Source organism: Lampetra fluviatilis, chromosome 7, assembly GCF_964198595.1.
Source record: "Lampetra fluviatilis chromosome 7, kcLamFluv1.1, whole genome shotgun sequence".
Lineage (NCBI taxonomy): Eukaryota > Metazoa > Chordata > Hyperoartia > Petromyzontiformes > Petromyzontidae > Lampetra > Lampetra fluviatilis.
The window spans coordinates 10276286-10292770 of NC_136281.1; the positions used below are offsets into that span (position 1 = coordinate 10276286).

At 46.8% G+C, this 16485-nt stretch overlaps 2 protein-coding genes across 3 annotated transcripts; one reads left to right on the forward strand and one right to left on the reverse strand.

Moving 5' to 3' along the window:
- The first annotated feature begins 822 nt into the window (after positions 1–822).
- CCT4 (chaperonin containing TCP1 subunit 4) lies at positions 823–7166 on the forward strand. Its single transcript, XM_078858443.1, has 14 exons — positions 823–1106; positions 3273–3325; positions 3510–3599; positions 3774–3882; positions 3978–4120; positions 4383–4504; positions 4619–4751; positions 4869–5008; positions 5179–5275; positions 5366–5473; positions 5616–5746; positions 5882–6116; positions 6445–6558; positions 6959–7166. The coding sequence occupies exons 1-14, from the start codon at positions 995–997 to the stop codon at positions 6971–6973; spliced, it is 1602 nt and encodes a 533-aa protein (XP_078714569.1). The 5' UTR covers positions 823–994; the 3' UTR covers positions 6974–7166.
- COQ6 (coenzyme Q6, monooxygenase) lies at positions 7136–15427 on the reverse strand. Of its 2 annotated transcripts, none has more exons than XM_078858445.1 (12): positions 15124–15427; positions 13653–13787; positions 12436–12494; positions 12019–12145; positions 10511–10707; positions 10282–10389; positions 9952–10014; positions 9728–9835; positions 8806–9008; positions 8446–8561; positions 7608–7774; positions 7136–7240 (listed from the first exon to the last, which is right to left on the reverse strand). In XM_078858445.1, the coding sequence occupies exons 1-12, from the start codon at positions 15347–15349 to the stop codon at positions 7211–7213; spliced, it is 1539 nt and encodes a 512-aa protein (XP_078714571.1). In that variant the 5' UTR covers positions 15350–15427; the 3' UTR covers positions 7136–7210. The 2 variants fall into 2 exon arrangements, with proteins under 2 accessions (XP_078714571.1, XP_078714570.1); XM_078858444.1 differs by having other exon boundaries at positions 9713–9835; positions 15124–15426.
- Between the last annotated feature and the right edge of the window lie 1058 nt (positions 15428–16485).

Below are 16485 nucleotides of genomic sequence, written 5' to 3' on the forward strand. Positions count from 1 at the left end.
TAAACATGGGGAATATCTTTAAAAGTTGTATAATCTGTAGATGCCACTGGTTTTCCATGTTCTGCAGATGTAGATTCCACTGGTGCTTCATGTTCTGCTGATGTAGATGCCACTAGTTCCTCATGTTCTGCAGATGTAGATGCCACTGGTTCTTCATGTTCTGCAGATGTAGATGCCACTGGTTCTTCATGTTCTGCAGATGTAGATGCCACCATCACCATCTATTGCGCAGCGGTTGAACTTACGACTCTCGGTTTGAACAGGGAAACTGGACATACGAAACCAGGTTTGTGCGTATCTCAGAAAGTTCGTAAGTCGAATGTTCGTAATCGGAGGAGTCCCTGTTTACTAGTGTGCGCACAACACCGCACGCTCCTCCTGAGCACGTGACTTTGGCGCGCGCTCTCATTGCGTACCGAACACGTGCGCGCAAGCGCGCGCCGCGGCGGGAATGAGCGCAGCGGCGATTGGCTGGAGCGTCGTTCCCCCCCCCCCACCTCGTCCCCCCTTTGTTCAACGCCGCGCGTCTATTGGCTGCAACCTTTTTGCGCATCGCGGTGAAATGGGAAGAAGCCCCGCCCACTCCATCCCCACCCCACCCATTTCGGGGCAAACCGTTGAAAGTGAGAGCGCGTCACACGGATATCGAATTTTCCACGCCATCTTGCTCAGGGTGTGTGAGTGTGAAAAAAATAAGATTCCATACGCGCGTGTCGCCGCTCGATGACGCAACCCCCGCCCAATGCTAATGAATGGACAAACCACTTGACCAACATGGCCGCGCGATGCTTCGGCTCCGCCGTGGTCGAGGCGCCGGCCCGGGCCCCCACCACCTCCCCCACAGCTCTTGAGCACCGGCGTCTGGAACGTTCCTCTTGTGAACGCGCCTCGCTCGTCCTCAATCCGCCGTCATCCGCGCCCGCCGAGCCCCGCGACACACGCCGACCGAAGCCGCTCGCACCCGCCTCGTCCTTGCCCTCGAGTTGGAAGCAAAATGCCCGAGAAATCCGTGTCCGTTCGAGGCAGCGGAGGGAAGATGGGAGGCGCCTACCAAGACCGCGAAAAGCCGGCCATGATCCGCTCCAGCAACATCTGCGCCGCCAAAGGTGCCAGTGCTTGCTGCTGGGTTGTTCTCTTGGTCTCGCAAGCCGCGTGGTTTAATGACGAGAACACGGCTAATGATGTCGCATTAACTCGTTACGTCGTGTTGAATTTTTGGCAGGAGACTTGACGCGTGCTCATTGACAACCCGCAGCTTCCATTCATTCGCTGTTGTGCCCATCCCAGTCAACGGTGGCTTCGTGGGCAATATGCGTTTTAATGTTTTTAACGAAGATTGAGGGCAAATTTGTAACAAATTTGTAACAATCTAAATGTGTGGACCATGCTGGTTATGCCACCTTGGCGTGAGATTTGTTAGACGTCAGGACGCAGCTAAGCGGCGTCGGTGCAGCTGTCCAATGTCAGATACATTGACACGTTAAGGGCGAGGCCACAAGTCTGATATGGAAACACGCAACACAACGGCTCCGTTCTTGCAGTCCCATTAGATTGGATTAGAGCCACCCACCCGTTATGGGAGAGAGGGGTGATAGTTGCTCATACTTCACCGTAGATTAAAGTAATTTTGAAAAGACACTCCTACCTTGAGCATTGAGAAACAATCCTTTCGTTTCCAATTCTAAAATGGGGCCTCGTCAATGTACCGGTGTATGTAGTTGAGGACATGGATTTGCTTAATGAACCCCAATACGATTAATCTCAAGTCGAGGTGGATACAGCAAGGATTAATATCCAGTATATGGGCGTTTAAGTCAATGTTGCCTGTGTAATAAACATACGATGCAGCGTTAAATGCACCCGTGTGACGGGAGTCACGGTCATGTTTTCATGAAAATGTGAGTAGTGATACCAGACGAGTAAAGTAAATGCTGTAATGAGTACTTGTTTTTAAAATCCATGGTCAAAATTGGTTTGAACTCGGGACATAGAGCTTTAGGGGCTGTCTAAAAGTAGCACTTTTTCAGGCTGTATTTTTCTTTAATAGTTCCAGTTAAAGCTACAATCATCAGCTTGCTAAATGTGCAATCATTGTGTTTTTTGTGAAATGCCTTTATAACATTCCCAACCCTACTACACATTTGGCGTATTGTACACACGACATGGGTGTTTTTTTACGTCCCAAGTACAGAGGTCAAGTGTCAACTCAAATATACACGGGTTCGGTCCAAATAAGGCAGGCAATTCTTAAGTAGATGGAAGGGAAAGTGACATTACATGTTTTTGTTACTAAAATTACAATTCCTACCCAACGTGTAGCGTATTCGGTAACCTGGAAGAAAGCTGCAATGCTTTACGTTGTCAGCTGAAACCCAAAAGCTTTGGGTGTTTGTCGCTAGGGTTACGTTTTCAGGGGCGTCACAAAGTAGATGTGTTGTACGCGTCAAATGCGCGCTTAGACCGTTGTGAAGGTGGATAATTTGTGTTTGTTTTCAACGTCCTATTTCGGAGGACCTCATTATGTTTGAACTCTCACGGACACGTTGCCGTAGTCTACTGCGCTGTGCTTCGTGTTTCCTCTCACCCCTCATTGGACATTGCACACATTTTTATATGAACCAAAATCCTAATTCGACGTTTGCCATCATTAGGGATTTGAAATCTCTTTTAGCGAGACGGATTTCTAAATTAACTTTGGTGTTCACATGGGACAAATAATACACAACTGCGACAGTTATTATTTAAATGCACCCCCCCCCCCCCCATGTAAAAACGTGAAATTTTGTCTCATTCCTTAATTTACAACCACTTTGGACACGGTTTATTAAGTGCAGGCTTGCATTCCTGTCTCCGATATCGACCTGGCATATTAAGCTGATGGCCAAAGCATCTCCCTTTTTTGGATATGTAATTGCCCCAATGTGGTACTCCTTTTAATGACCTTTGAGGAATGAAGTTGACCCCTCAATTGTGAATCAAACACTAATCATAGTAGCACCCAGCTGATAATCTGCTAAATGATTAGTTGTTACACTTAGCTGAGTAATGTTTGATATCAAGTTTTCTGTACTATAGACTTGTCAACTTGCACCTGTTCAAGTCTAGGCTCAAGACCTTTTCTCCTGGGCCTATCTCTAATATAGATATGCCCACATTCTGTCCAATGTTTTGAATTGCATTCTCATTTAGATGCTATATGAATCAGTATTGTGTGAAAGTTGAGGTTTTTCTCCGTGCGAGGACTCAAGTCTCTTGTGTGTGTTGCTTCACAGCGATTGCCGATGCAATCCGAACAAGCCTCGGACCCAAAGGCATGGACAAAATGGTATGAGAGGCAACCCTAACGTAAATTGCGGTTTCATAATTAACTTTTGTCTCATGAAGTTCACAAGACTCATTGGCAATGTTATGAAAGTATAATACTATTAATAATCTTGCACCACGTATACAATAGCTTTAAATGCAGTTATATGCTTGTCATTAATACCATAACTGTAATTGGTGATCAGATCCAGGACGGTAAAGGTGACGTCACAATTACCAACGATGGAGCCACCATTCTTAAGCAGATGCAAGTGACGCACCCTGCAGCCAAAATGGTGAGTGTCTTTCGTGTTAAAATGGTTTGAACTATGAACTTGATGTTCACTAACACTTGCATTTGAGCAGGTTCTACAGGAAGAACTATGCCGTTGTAGATTCTTGGACCGGTTTGCTTGTTGTAGTTTTCTTACAAAGGATGACTTATTCCATTACTGGTTGTGTCCTTGTAGCTGGTGGAGCTCTCCAAAGCCCAGGACATTGAGGCAGGAGATGGCACAACTTCTGTTGTGGTCATTGCTGGAGCTCTGCTGGATGCCAGTGCAAAACTGCTGCAAAAAGGTATTTTGCACGTTTTAAACAGTTTTGAAATCTTCCATTAAAGATGAGGTGAGTTGCACACTTTTTTTTAATTACCACTTATGTCATCTATGCAGGAATCCACCCAACAATCATCTCCGAGTCATTCCAGAAGGCCCTGGAGAAGGCTCAGGAGGTTTTGGAGTCAATGTCCTTGCCTCTGGAGCTGTCTGATAGACAGTCCCTCCTCAACAGTGCGACCACAGCTCTCAACTCAAAGGTGGGTCTTCACCTTTGGTTATCTGATAGGCCAAGTGCAAAGCCTGCCAAGTACATTTTTTTAACAAAACTATCCGCAACCGTGTTTGTCTTTACACCACGTTGAGCCCCATCATCAAAGACCTAAAAAATTACAGCAGTTTACATTTATTGGGCTGCTGTATAAACTTGGTTAATTGGGTTGCTGGAGAGTGGGATGGGTGTAATCTGAAATATCGGTAAGCGCAGCAGGTGTTTTCAGTGTTTTTTTCTTACCTGTTCAGGTAGTGTCCCAGTACGCCAGCTTGCTGGCACCGATGAGTGTGGATGCTGTTATGAAAGTGATCGATCCAGCCACGGCCACCAGCGTTGACCTCAATGACATCAAGCTCATCAGGAAACTTGGGTAAGAACCTAGCTGTTTGCTCAGTCTTGTATATTTGCTTATTTCAGTGTAGTTCACTGAATCGGTATGAACCTATTTATCTGTTTGTTTTAATTGCCTTTGTATGCTTTTCAGGGGAACCATCGACGACTGTGAGCTCGTGGAGGGCCTGGTTCTCACGCAAAAAATCTCCAACAGTGGGATCATTCGAGTGGAGAAGGCGAAAATTGGCCTCATCCAGTTCTGCCTGTCCCCACCCAAGACTGATGTAATTAAATTACATATATAATTGGTCTTTTTTACATATAGTTTTATCATGGAAAGTCCAGTTTTACAATGGGGAGTCCAGTTTTAAACATTGAAGTTGGTTGTGGCCGTTTTACAGATGGAGAACCAAATCGTGCTGTCGGATTACACCCAAATGGACCGTGTTTTGCGTGAGGAGCGCACCTACACCCTCAACCTGGTCAAGCAGATTAAGAAGGCGGGCTGCAATGTACTGCTGATCCAAAAATCTATTCTGAGGTGAGCTGGGCTGAGAGCATCACTGCATTATTTTACTGTGGAGCTGAAATACTTTACATTGTGTCAAAGAGAAGTAACATGAATATTTGTTTGGAGTTGCTTGAAATTTACCATCACTCACCAGAATGGATTTGCTAATCGCAGCACATTTTTTTTGCGATTTTATTCAGAGATGCTCTGAGTGACCTGGCACTACACTTCCTCAACAAGATGAAAATAATGGTGGTGAAGGACATTGAGAGAGAGGACATAGAGTTCATTTGCAAAGTGAGTAAAGGTTGAAAATAATGTTTTCCATTGATTGTGTATTGATATTAAAATGCGATGTGTTAACACTTAATATTACATTTCCCCTAGACAATTGGTACCAAGCCCATTGCTAGCGTGGATCACTTCACTGCCGAGATGCTGGCATCTGCTGAGCTTGTGGAGGAGGTCAGTGTGGGCAGCAGCAAGGTGGTCAAGGTATGTGTACAAATTCAAAATTCAGCAAAATATTTTCATCATCTCTACAGCACCCCATACCTTATTTTCTGCTCAAATGTAATAAATTACCCCTCCGCATTCTTGAGAATTGGACATTACCGACCAAGGCGTCTTTCTGCAGGTTACAGGGTGTGCGAACCCGGGCAAGACGATGAGCATCCTGGTCCGTGGCTCCAACAAGCTGGTGCTAGAGGAGGCAGAGCGCTCTCTCCACGATGCCCTCTGTGTCATCCGTTGCCTGGTCAAGAAGAGGTGCGGAAGTGTAGTGCACCGCACACAAGCCGCCACCCTTGCTGTAAGCATGTGTTAACGCTGCACGCTGGTTGTGAAGGGAACGTGAAGCTTGAGTTCTGCCTCCCCGTCCTCTTCCCTGTGTGGTAATCACAGGGCCCTGATTGCTGGAGGCGGAGCCCCCGAGATCGAGCTATCACTGCGCCTGACGGAGTACGCGCGCACGCTCAGCAGCATGGAGGCGTATTGCGTGCGTGCCTATGGCGAGGCCATGGAGGTCATCCCCTATACGCTGGCTGAGAACGCAGGCCTCAACCCCATCAGCACGGTCACAGAGCTGAGGAACCGCCATGCCCAGGGCGAGAAGACTGCTGGCATCAATGTCAGAAAGGTCAGTGGCATGCTGTTGACCACACACGCATGTTGTGCCATGTTAAGTAGATTTTTTGTTGTTCCTGATTGTCTAAAGGGTCAAGGGTGTATCGCATATATTGTTGGGACACCAATTCAGTGCAACTATGAAACATAGCTTCACAGCTAAATGACCTGTCAATATACTGCACATATATCCACATGGTGTATTTTGATAGTGTTCAAAGGACCATGGTCTCGTCAAATAGAATACTGATGAATTATCGTTGGTCATGTAAGTTTGAATTTACTTTAATTGCTGATCAGTTCATTTCCACTGAAGTCCATTTGTTTGTGATGGCAACTAGGGTGGTATCTCCAACATCCTGGAGGAGCTGGTGGTGCAGCCCCTCTTGGTGTCCCTCAGTGCAGTCTCCCTGTCCACCGAGACGGTCCGCAGCATTCTCAAGATCGACGACATAGTAAGGCACTCTGAACCACGAACCCAGGCCTGACTTACACTGGTCTACTGCATTTGAGTGCATATTTATGAATGCATTTGAAATTGTTTGTGCTCCTGTGAAATACTTGTATGATCACACATTGAAGACCGATGGGACCCATGCATAATCTAAACCAGTGGTTTTCAGCTTTTTTGGTGTGGCAGCCCCCAATCAAGACCACTAGTCCCTAGACCCCAGCCCCCCTCCCCCTGGTGTGAGAAGGCTGGTCCTCAACATGTTTGCTGCACAATACCGAAGTGATAAAAAAAATTTACTTGTGCATTGCTGCTTAATATCCCAATTTATTAGTGCACAAAATTGCAGAGATCACCTGGTCATGTAGTGAGTGTTTAATATGCTTTTATTGTATCTTTTTCAGGTGAACGCCAAGTAAACATCTACATTTAAACATGGTGAACACGACATGGCAGGAACAAAGTAGCTTCCACATTGCGTAGAAAACAAATATTTTATTTGGCTGCAATAGCCAAATTGTTTGAAATGATCACATTGTCTTGTCTTTTTATTAAAAGAAACAAGTGTCACATTACACTGTTGAGCACTGAATAAAAGCTGAGATTACTGAAGTTGCAGCTGTCCTGTGCAAATTCCATGACTTGCTTCTCACCTGCTATTGGTTGGCATGTGCCATGATCTGGGTCTGTCAAGAGAAATGTACAATGAGGTTTTGTTAATCCAGTGCACATTTAAATTGAAGCACAATAACTTTGTTCACTTCAGATTGGAGTATTACCAACACCAATTAAAGGCAGATTCCCAAGTGGGGTATGATTTGCTTCCCTTATTGTGGCATTTCAGGATTGCAATTATTAAATTATTTGTATCTTGTAAGGATAACAACTCAATGGCCACGTGTACGCACATGACATACAGCCAAACAATTTCAAACATCAATTCTTACACATTCTAGCTATGCATGTGTAATAAGCTTAATGCCATGAATTGATGCATTGTGGCACCCTTTAAAAGTCGCATTATCTGGTATAGTTGCTGGGGATGACACGCACCTTGAGAAAAGGCAGTGCATTGGTGGCCTGAAGACCCAGACTGCGGAGCAGAACCACAGGCCCGAGTGTGGTGGAGTATAGTCGCTTGAGGCCGTCAATGGCCAGCATGGTGGGCAGGTTTTGCCTTTGCTGGGTTGTCTCGTACTTGCTCAGGTGTTGCAGAGAGCCTGAAGAGAAAATTGAGAGTTATCTCCAATCCAACTTTAATTTTAAAATAATTCTGCTACTTCCATTTGAATTGCACACTGAACATGCTAGAATGTGCTTTCAAAAGCCAGTGTTTATCCCTACAAGTATGATAAATGCAAACAAGTTAACATTTGCATACTTCCATAAATGGTAGTACTTTATGCTAATGTACCTTGCCTGAAAAGCAGCCAGTTTACAAAATCTGGTATAGAACTGTTTCAGAGCTGTTGCTGGTGGATGATGGTAAACAATATACAGGCGTTTCTGGGAACCTTAAAAAATTGGATTGTCGTTAATCCCATAGATGGTAGAAATGGGACATCACTTGCTGATTTGTTTTTCCTTTTATCAGCCATATTTAACAGTTGTATCGATAAAAATCCAGGAAAATACTTGAACAACAAAAGCCCAATTCCCAGTCACGTCGGAAACCACTGTTCCAAGTGTTCCGAATCTTGTCCAAAGATGCAGCGTAAATAAGTTTCTACATTGGAAATCGATCCATGGTGGCATATAAACAAATGTGGATCGTAAATTGGACCATCGCAAACCGGGGACTGCCTGTACTTCAAAGAAAACGCCTATGGTTTCAATACAAAGGGGTAGTCCTGTGAAACCCGCATGTTAGAGCAGGGCTGTGCTGGCTCACCCAGGTCGCTGCCATCGTATGCGGCTTGGCTTAGCACATCGCGCAGGCAAGCAACATCTCCAAAGCCAAGGTTGACCCCCTGACCCGCCAGTGGGTGAACGCGGTGTGCTGCGTCACTGTTGCAAATAAACACAGAGGTTTTAAAGAAACCCACATGGTCATAAATCGCGAGAGGAAAGCAGTTGATTTGAAATTTGCTCCATGACATCCATACACAAAACATTTCGTACATGTTAAAAATAATATTTCCCCAGCGCTTTGATAAATTGCTGTGATGCAAGATCACAAAGACAAGAAATGAATGTGTGCATAGTAAAAGTTCCTGAGATGGTGAGCCCTCAGAAGAACAGGCCACCTTACCCGATGAGGGCGAGGCGAGGTCTGACATAGTTTGTGGCATGGCCCAGTCCCAGTGGGAAGGACGCCCGGCTGGCTGGGTCCACACCCGACACGCTGGGAGGCAGCTGACGAACTGAGGTCCCCCAAGGCAGAAGTACCGTGAGCAGGGAGCGGAACACGGAATTTGCCGTGTCCACAAGTTCAGAGCGATTATTCTCGCTCCACTGACTCGGGGAAAGGGGGGGGAAAAAAAAGGGATTTTAAGCACGACTTGAAAATGGTGTAGTAAAATTCGAGGAACACAGCTATGCAAGTGCAGAAATCCATTCTCAGCAGTAGTGCAAAAAGCATTGCCTGAAAACTTAACAAAAGTGGTTTATGAGGATGAATTAATTTAACAAAAAGACTTGCACCGTTTACTTATCAATGAAAACGTGGAATAAAATCAGACAATAGCTGCAGCGACTACAAGCATAAAGCACGTATTACACCATAAAGTACTTAAATTGCTTTGCAGACTGGACATCAAATATGCAGCCTCGGTTAGCCGCATCAAGACGTGAATAATGCTGAGCTCTCTACAAAATAGATGCCAGAACTTTTTAATGTGCAAAGTCTCATAGCAATTAAATATTTCCATCACTCGAAGCTTAGAAATCTTTAAGGCCTGCTTTAAAAAAGATGGAGGCTCTCATTAGTCTATTTTAGTTTAATAATGCAATGATTAACCATTAATTTTTCTTGATTTTTTTACACGCACATGCTGTTTCCCCATCTGCATTGTGTGACTTTGCAGAAAATGACCTGCTTAGTTTCTCATTAAACAGGCTTCCTCTCGGCAAACCATTTGTGATGTCAAGGCTGTAAAGCAGCTGTGCTGCCTGGTATTTAAGGGGCTTAAAGGTGTTACAATTTGCACGGCACTTGCATTTCCTGTGCTCACAAAGGCGGAGTTGACAGCGTCGACAAATTCCTCGTGGCCTGCAGCGAGAAGCTCCTTTGCGTGTTCATGTGACGTGGACCACACGAGAGAGCTCAGCCGCTCACTCAGCTGAGACACAAAATGACGGGGTTACCGGATTGACTTAACATCTCTCGCTGCAGTCTTAAAATGGATCAGGACAACCTTTTAATATTAAAACGTTGACATCATGCATTTATATTTACCGGCAGCATCGCGATGGGGCCTGTGGGCAGGAACCTCTGCCAAGCAACGTTGTTTTCCGTTGGCTAAAAAAAGAATATAATATTCAAGCATCTGATGAATGTTAAATCCGTTTAAAAACAATGTGAAATACATATAAACGCTTACACTCACATTTATTTTTATTACAGTCCACAGTGTTACATTTCAACTTAGTTTTTCTGTGCCTTTATACAATTTTACAAGACATTACCACAATTTAATCCTGATATTTATTTGTGCATAGCAACACTTTGGCATGCAATCTCATTCCATAGAGTATAATACACCACTAGTTATTTCTTATAATGCACCTCTGAAAGCTGAAGAGTGGCCACAACGGCTGACTGGTCATAATTCCACCGCACTGTGTGGATGCCAGCCGACTCCCTTGCCATCGAGTTGGGCCCATCTGCACCGATCTGCACCATTCTCAGACAAAAAACCAAAACAACAAATGCTCACCTAGCTAAATGAAGGTATGCAAGTTGGTTGAGCGATAGCCCAGCACACATTCAATGGCGTGGATAGGGAGGGACTCACCACAAGTTTTGTCCGCAGGATGCGTCCATCCGCCAGTGTCACGCGTACCCACGAGCACCCAGATGCCTCCTCTTTGTTCTTTTCGATTAACTCAGGCCCTTCTTCGGCCTCCTGTCGCTTCTCAGGAGCCATGACGGCCAACGAGTCAGGCCACTCGTACTTCACCACCCGAGTCTTGTAGAGAACGCTGACATGATCTACCACACACCACCAAGCACAGCTCTATATAATCACCATCATCCATATGATCCTTATGGCGGTACCCCGGGGTACCAAATAATACAAAATGGCTGAAGCAATTAAATATTTTATTTCTGGGACACTTATTTTTCCAGGGGTGTACTTAACTGCACGGCTGGGGTAACCAATCAATCCGAAATCAGTGCTGCTCTGTGATGTCGAAACGCCAAACATTTGCATAAAAAATCCGTTATCGAAAAATTCTACTTTGAATAGTGCATCTTGTACAGCTCGTCGAGATGAGTCGATTGCCGCATCGCCGACCATCAACAGACTAAAAATGACCGCATCACTGACATTATGCGAGAGCCAGGGTACTATGGTACCCCGGGGAACCGCCATAAGGTTCATATGTCCAGTGTTTCTTCCAAAAGTGATGACTTTCTAAGAGCATCTGCTACTGGCAAGCAGTGAGTGAATGAAATGTTGGGAATAGGTTTTCCCCTTTTTTCTTGCAACAAAACAGGTGTTAAGATGTTAAAACACCAAACTGAAACCTTTTACAAGGAATCATGTCTGCATTAACCACAATAGTTGTGGTCAGAATGCAAACAAAAAACATACTCTGATAATATATGCATTGTCTTTGAAACTGATTGGTCCACACCAGAGACAGCTTTCTTTTGAGCCTAGTCTCAAAATGGTGTTAGACCAGAGTATGCCAAAAGGTGTACAGCACAAAGACAATGCACTATCAGAGTAATGAGGGCTCGGGTGAGCATCTACATCATGGGACCTCCTTTGCCAGTACCAAAATATGAGAATAGGTTTTCCCCTTTTTTCTGGCAACAAAACAGGTGTTAAGATGTTAAAACACCAAACTGAAACCTTTTACAAGGAATCATGTCTGCATAAACCACAATACCAATCAGTTTCAAAGACAATGCATATATTATCAGAGTATGTTTTTTGCTTGCATTCTGACCACAAGTATTGTGGTTAATGCACACATGATTCCTTGTAAAAGGTTTCAGTTTGGTGTTTTAACATCTTAACACCTGTTTTGTTGCCAGAAAAAAGGGGGAAAACCTATTCTCATATTTTGGTACTGGCAAAGGAGGTCCCATGATGTAATGAAAATGTTGTTTTGCAATTTCCAGATTTGCAGCAATTATACTCATTTTGTGGGGGAAAGGCTGCGTACAATGCAAAAGAAATCCAACATATATATACATACATAAATTGTCCCATATGGTCAACAAACACAATGTAAACGGAGTCATATTTAATTGTAAAAGCAAAGGATGTGGTTTCCATGGAGACAGCACCAGAAAGTGTCTCGAGTTGCCTTGTGAGAGCTGCCATCACCACATCGTTCTCCACCACATAGCCCATGTCCTCTACAAGGTCCTCTTTGTCGAATGTGATGAGGGCATCTGAGCAGGCATCCCAAACCTACCAGTGGAGAGAGGTTGAGGAAAAAGGAGATCTAAGGACAACCTGCATCATCATCATCAACATGACATCAATTAATTCGTGACCCAGCAAACGCTGAAGAATTTTTTTATATTAGCAAGTACTCTTGGAAGCGATTTATGATGGCTACTGCTAAATATAGTTTTGTTTATTTTTAAAGACAACTTCCAAATAACAGCTCCTGCTGTGAGCTCTTTGAATATACAATCATGTGTCACTGACTGTGAACATGTTAATGCACCTGTCCTTCAAAGCCCTGTGGCACTTACCTGCATTCGTTTAAAAGCCTTGCTTCTCATGTCGCACACATGATCCCAGGCTCCGACATCTGCAAAGCGAAATGTGGTAAACAATATGTAACTTATACTCTAAAGTCTCAACGAATGGGTTCGCAGACGTGTATTAATGCATGAAAACAGATTAAGCTCAGGATACATGTGTAGTGAGTCCAACTGAGTCGCAGACATTGCCTTGGGAGCAACACTATTTATTTAACAACTTTACATTACATCACACAATCTACACTCGGGTATCAAATGCCCCTCTAACCACGCTATGGCAGAACTAGACACGGTTCACTATCCCGGCCCGGACCACAAGCTGGGTCCCAGACCGCATGGCTAGAGGCTTCTTCTCCCCGACGTGGATCTTCGTAACACCAGCACACGAAGCACCCCGAGCTCCTCACGGGCCCCGTTATATCCCCCTGGGCTGGGGCTGGCTTTCGCCCTTCGCCAGTCCACCTTCCAGATCTCTCGAGCTCTTTCTCAAAGGCTCCCGAGAGCTCTTTCAGACCACGTGACCGCCCAGCAGTACTCGTCCACCGTTGGCCCCCCTCCAATATCATCCGGTCAAGTGTCAGTAGGTCAACCAGCGTATCATGCCCCAACGTAACCCTGCCTGGCTGACGCTCCCTCTCGCTCCATCACCAGGAGCCCGCACCGCACACTGCTCGCGGTGCTTCCGCGCTGACCAGGGCTTACCCAAGCCCCGCTATGGCTGGTACTACGCCCCGTAAGCGGGCTACACATAATGTCAGCACATTATCCGCCGTAGCTTCGTAAGCCTGGCACCACACAGTGACAGTCACTACACATGCATTGAATCATCTACGAATGGATATATTTCGATTCGCACATCTTGCAATGAGTGTACGTTACCTCTGTAGCCACCAGTGGCCAGATTTAAATTCACCACGTAATTATTGTATTATTCTTCAACTTAATTCTTACCCCAAATCATGAAAATCGTTGAGCCTACTCTGTAAGTTATCACGGTTATGCTATTAAGTTCTCCAAGGTTGTACCGTGTTGTTCAGCATGTATGACATTGACCCTTCTGGGCGGATGGACGAGGTGTAACCGGTACATCCCTAGCTCCGATCAGCACCTCCAATTAGCACTGTTGAATACGTACGGTGTGAAAGAAGTTCTAAATACATACACATAGCTGCCTGGCTGTGGAAATGGCGGCGTGCGTCTCTTACGGTCAAGCAGCGTGATGGATCCTGGGCTGAGGGCGCTCACACGGTTGCTGTAGGTGGGAGGCAGGGTTCCAAATTGCTTGGGCTTTCCAGCTTCCAGGAGGAGAATCCGCTTGTCAGACAGCACCGGATCAGTGCCTGCCAGCGAGAGTTGGTGTTAAGATGTGTGGTATTGCATGTAACTTTTGTTAATTTTAAAGTGTTTTATTACTAAGACTAGTAGCCCACAAATCCTTTGGACGTGACCATCCGTATCTCCCTTCCCTCCAGCAAAACTTTTTCCAAATATAGTATAATAGTATGAGTGTATCTCACGCATTTGTGGGGGATACACGGCCGGGGTGGGTAGGGTTGGGGGGAGGCTGGCTGGCTGGCTGCTTGAATCCAGCTCAACACTGTGGTGTGATGCGGGTGATGTCATCACGCAGATGTGCGAGTTGACATCACGACCGTGCACGCGCATTTGCGCGCCAGCCAGGCAGGAATCCACGCAGGAAGCCAGACAGCATTTTTTCTAATATAGTATGACGATAATTCTAGATTTGAAGCTTTCGTGACTGCAAGGATTCATATTCTTAGGTTTTTTCGGTAAAGTCACGTAGACGGAGGCTTGTGTTGCCTCCGAAACGTCGTGATTTTTATTTTATTTTAATTTTACTTTTATTAATTTGAATTTGAATTTTTTTACCTACGTGACTTTACCGAAAAAACCTCAGAGTATGACGATATATTTGGGATTCCATGGCCACAATCAGACTACTGTGTCTTATCTTTACATTTCCATTTATGAAGGAGATGTTGATGTTCTGATTGAGTTGATTGTTACACCAGTGTCTTTGAAGAGGACTGTCTGAGCCAAGAGGTGCGATTTTTGGGTCTATAATTAGGTATTTATTCTGGATGCCTGCGGACTTCCAATTTATCTCAAATGCAATAATGGGGCGACCGTTATAGCGAATGAATTAATTACTCAGTTAACACATTAACATGGGTCATTATCAGCCCATGGAGCAATGAGCCCGCGGAGCCACGCGTACCTGCGGCGAACATGCAAACAAATACATGCTCTGGTAATATATTGCATTGCCTCTTTGAGACGGATAAGGGGCTGACAGGTATGGATTTATATCGAGCAAAGCAACCGACCTCTGGCGCTTGCAGGCTGCATTGCCATGCCCTCCTGAAGCCGGCGCGTCCATCTTACCACGGGTGTGAGAGAAAACCACTTGGGCCCAAAGTCAACTTCAACGCGTTGCAAAACCGTGTACCGTCATAAAAAAAATTCAAAGTGCATTCAAATACACTTAAAACACACACGGGCGTCGTTTCCCCGAAATCGCACCGCCAGTACAGCATTGCAACCCCCCCCTCCACCCCCTACGCAAGTTGGCCGCAGAGCATCTGCCAACGAGGGGCCCACGCGCAATGCAGGTGGTGGCGGTCGCGACGCGTCGGACAACCAGGCCTCTCTCACCGAGCGCGCACGCCAACGCCGTGCCCACCATGCCGCCGCCGGACACCACCACGTCGTAGTACGGCTCCACCTCCTCCTGCTGCTCCCCGTGCCCCACGCCCCGAGCGGCGTGGTGACACGGCCTCGCCGCCGCGTGCTGCCGCCCCGGGGCGCACAGAAGCCGCGGCAGAGTTCGCGTCCAGGCGCCGCGCAGCGCGCCCCGGCACAAGGGCACGGAGGCCGCCATGAGGACAGCTGCTGAGGCGGGGGGGAGCTCGTAGAGCGCCCCCGGGTGGCGGCTGCGTTCACCGGAGCACCCCCCCCACACCCCCCATCCACCCCCCCTCACACCCCCCACCCAACACCGCCCCACCCAACACCCCACGCATCCCCCCCCACAGCACACCCCCCACACCCCTACGCCCCACCTCACCCCCCCCACTACCCTCCCCTACGCCCCACCCCCCACACCTCCCCCCTACACCCCCCACTACCCCCCCACACCTCCACCCTACACCCCCCCACTACCCCCCCCCTACGCCCCACCCCCCACACCTCCACCCTACACCCCGCCTACACCCCCCTACACCCCCACCTCACACCCCCCCACCTCCCCCCTAGACCCCCCCTACACCCCCACCTCACACCCCCACACCTCCACCCTACACCCCCCCTACACCCCACCTCACACCCCCCCAACTCCCCCCTACACCCCACACCCAGCCCATTACATCGCGAACGCAGATTGGCGAGGGGAGCTGCTGTACTGACATTGCGATTGGAGGTCGCGGTTTGATTGACGAAGGCGTTCAAGTTTGTTTGGAACGGATGAAGACCATTGGTTGGTCGGATGTCATCTACTTCAATAATAATACTGGTAGGTACCTCCTGGTTCCACCAGCCCACAGGGGCTGGGTGGAGAGGGGAGGGTGGGGAGGGGCTGGGTGGGGAGGGGCTGGGGAGTGGGAGGGGTGGGGCTGGGTGGGGAGGGGCTGGTCACCCCGTGGTGCCCTTATAAAACTCAACGTTTCACCTACTCACGCCGGCTTGTGCCCGCCCTCACAGTCGGGCATATTTGCGGAATACACCACGCCGCCGTTGACCCTGGCCATTGACCGAGCAACCCAACGTTCCTACCAGCTCCCTCCGCAGGAATGTGTTTTTGCATTTGAGGTGGAAGATGTGTTATCTCATACCCGTCAACCCATTATCAGTGCCCTACTTTATTTCGGACCAATTCAGACCTTATTGGTCACCCTGTGCCCCTTATAAATCACAACGTTCGTCCTAAAACGTCCCATCACAAGGAAGAAAGACAAACAAATACGTTGTAGACAAAAAATATTTACAGAACATGAAGATCTTCTTGGTTCTTTCGGTAAA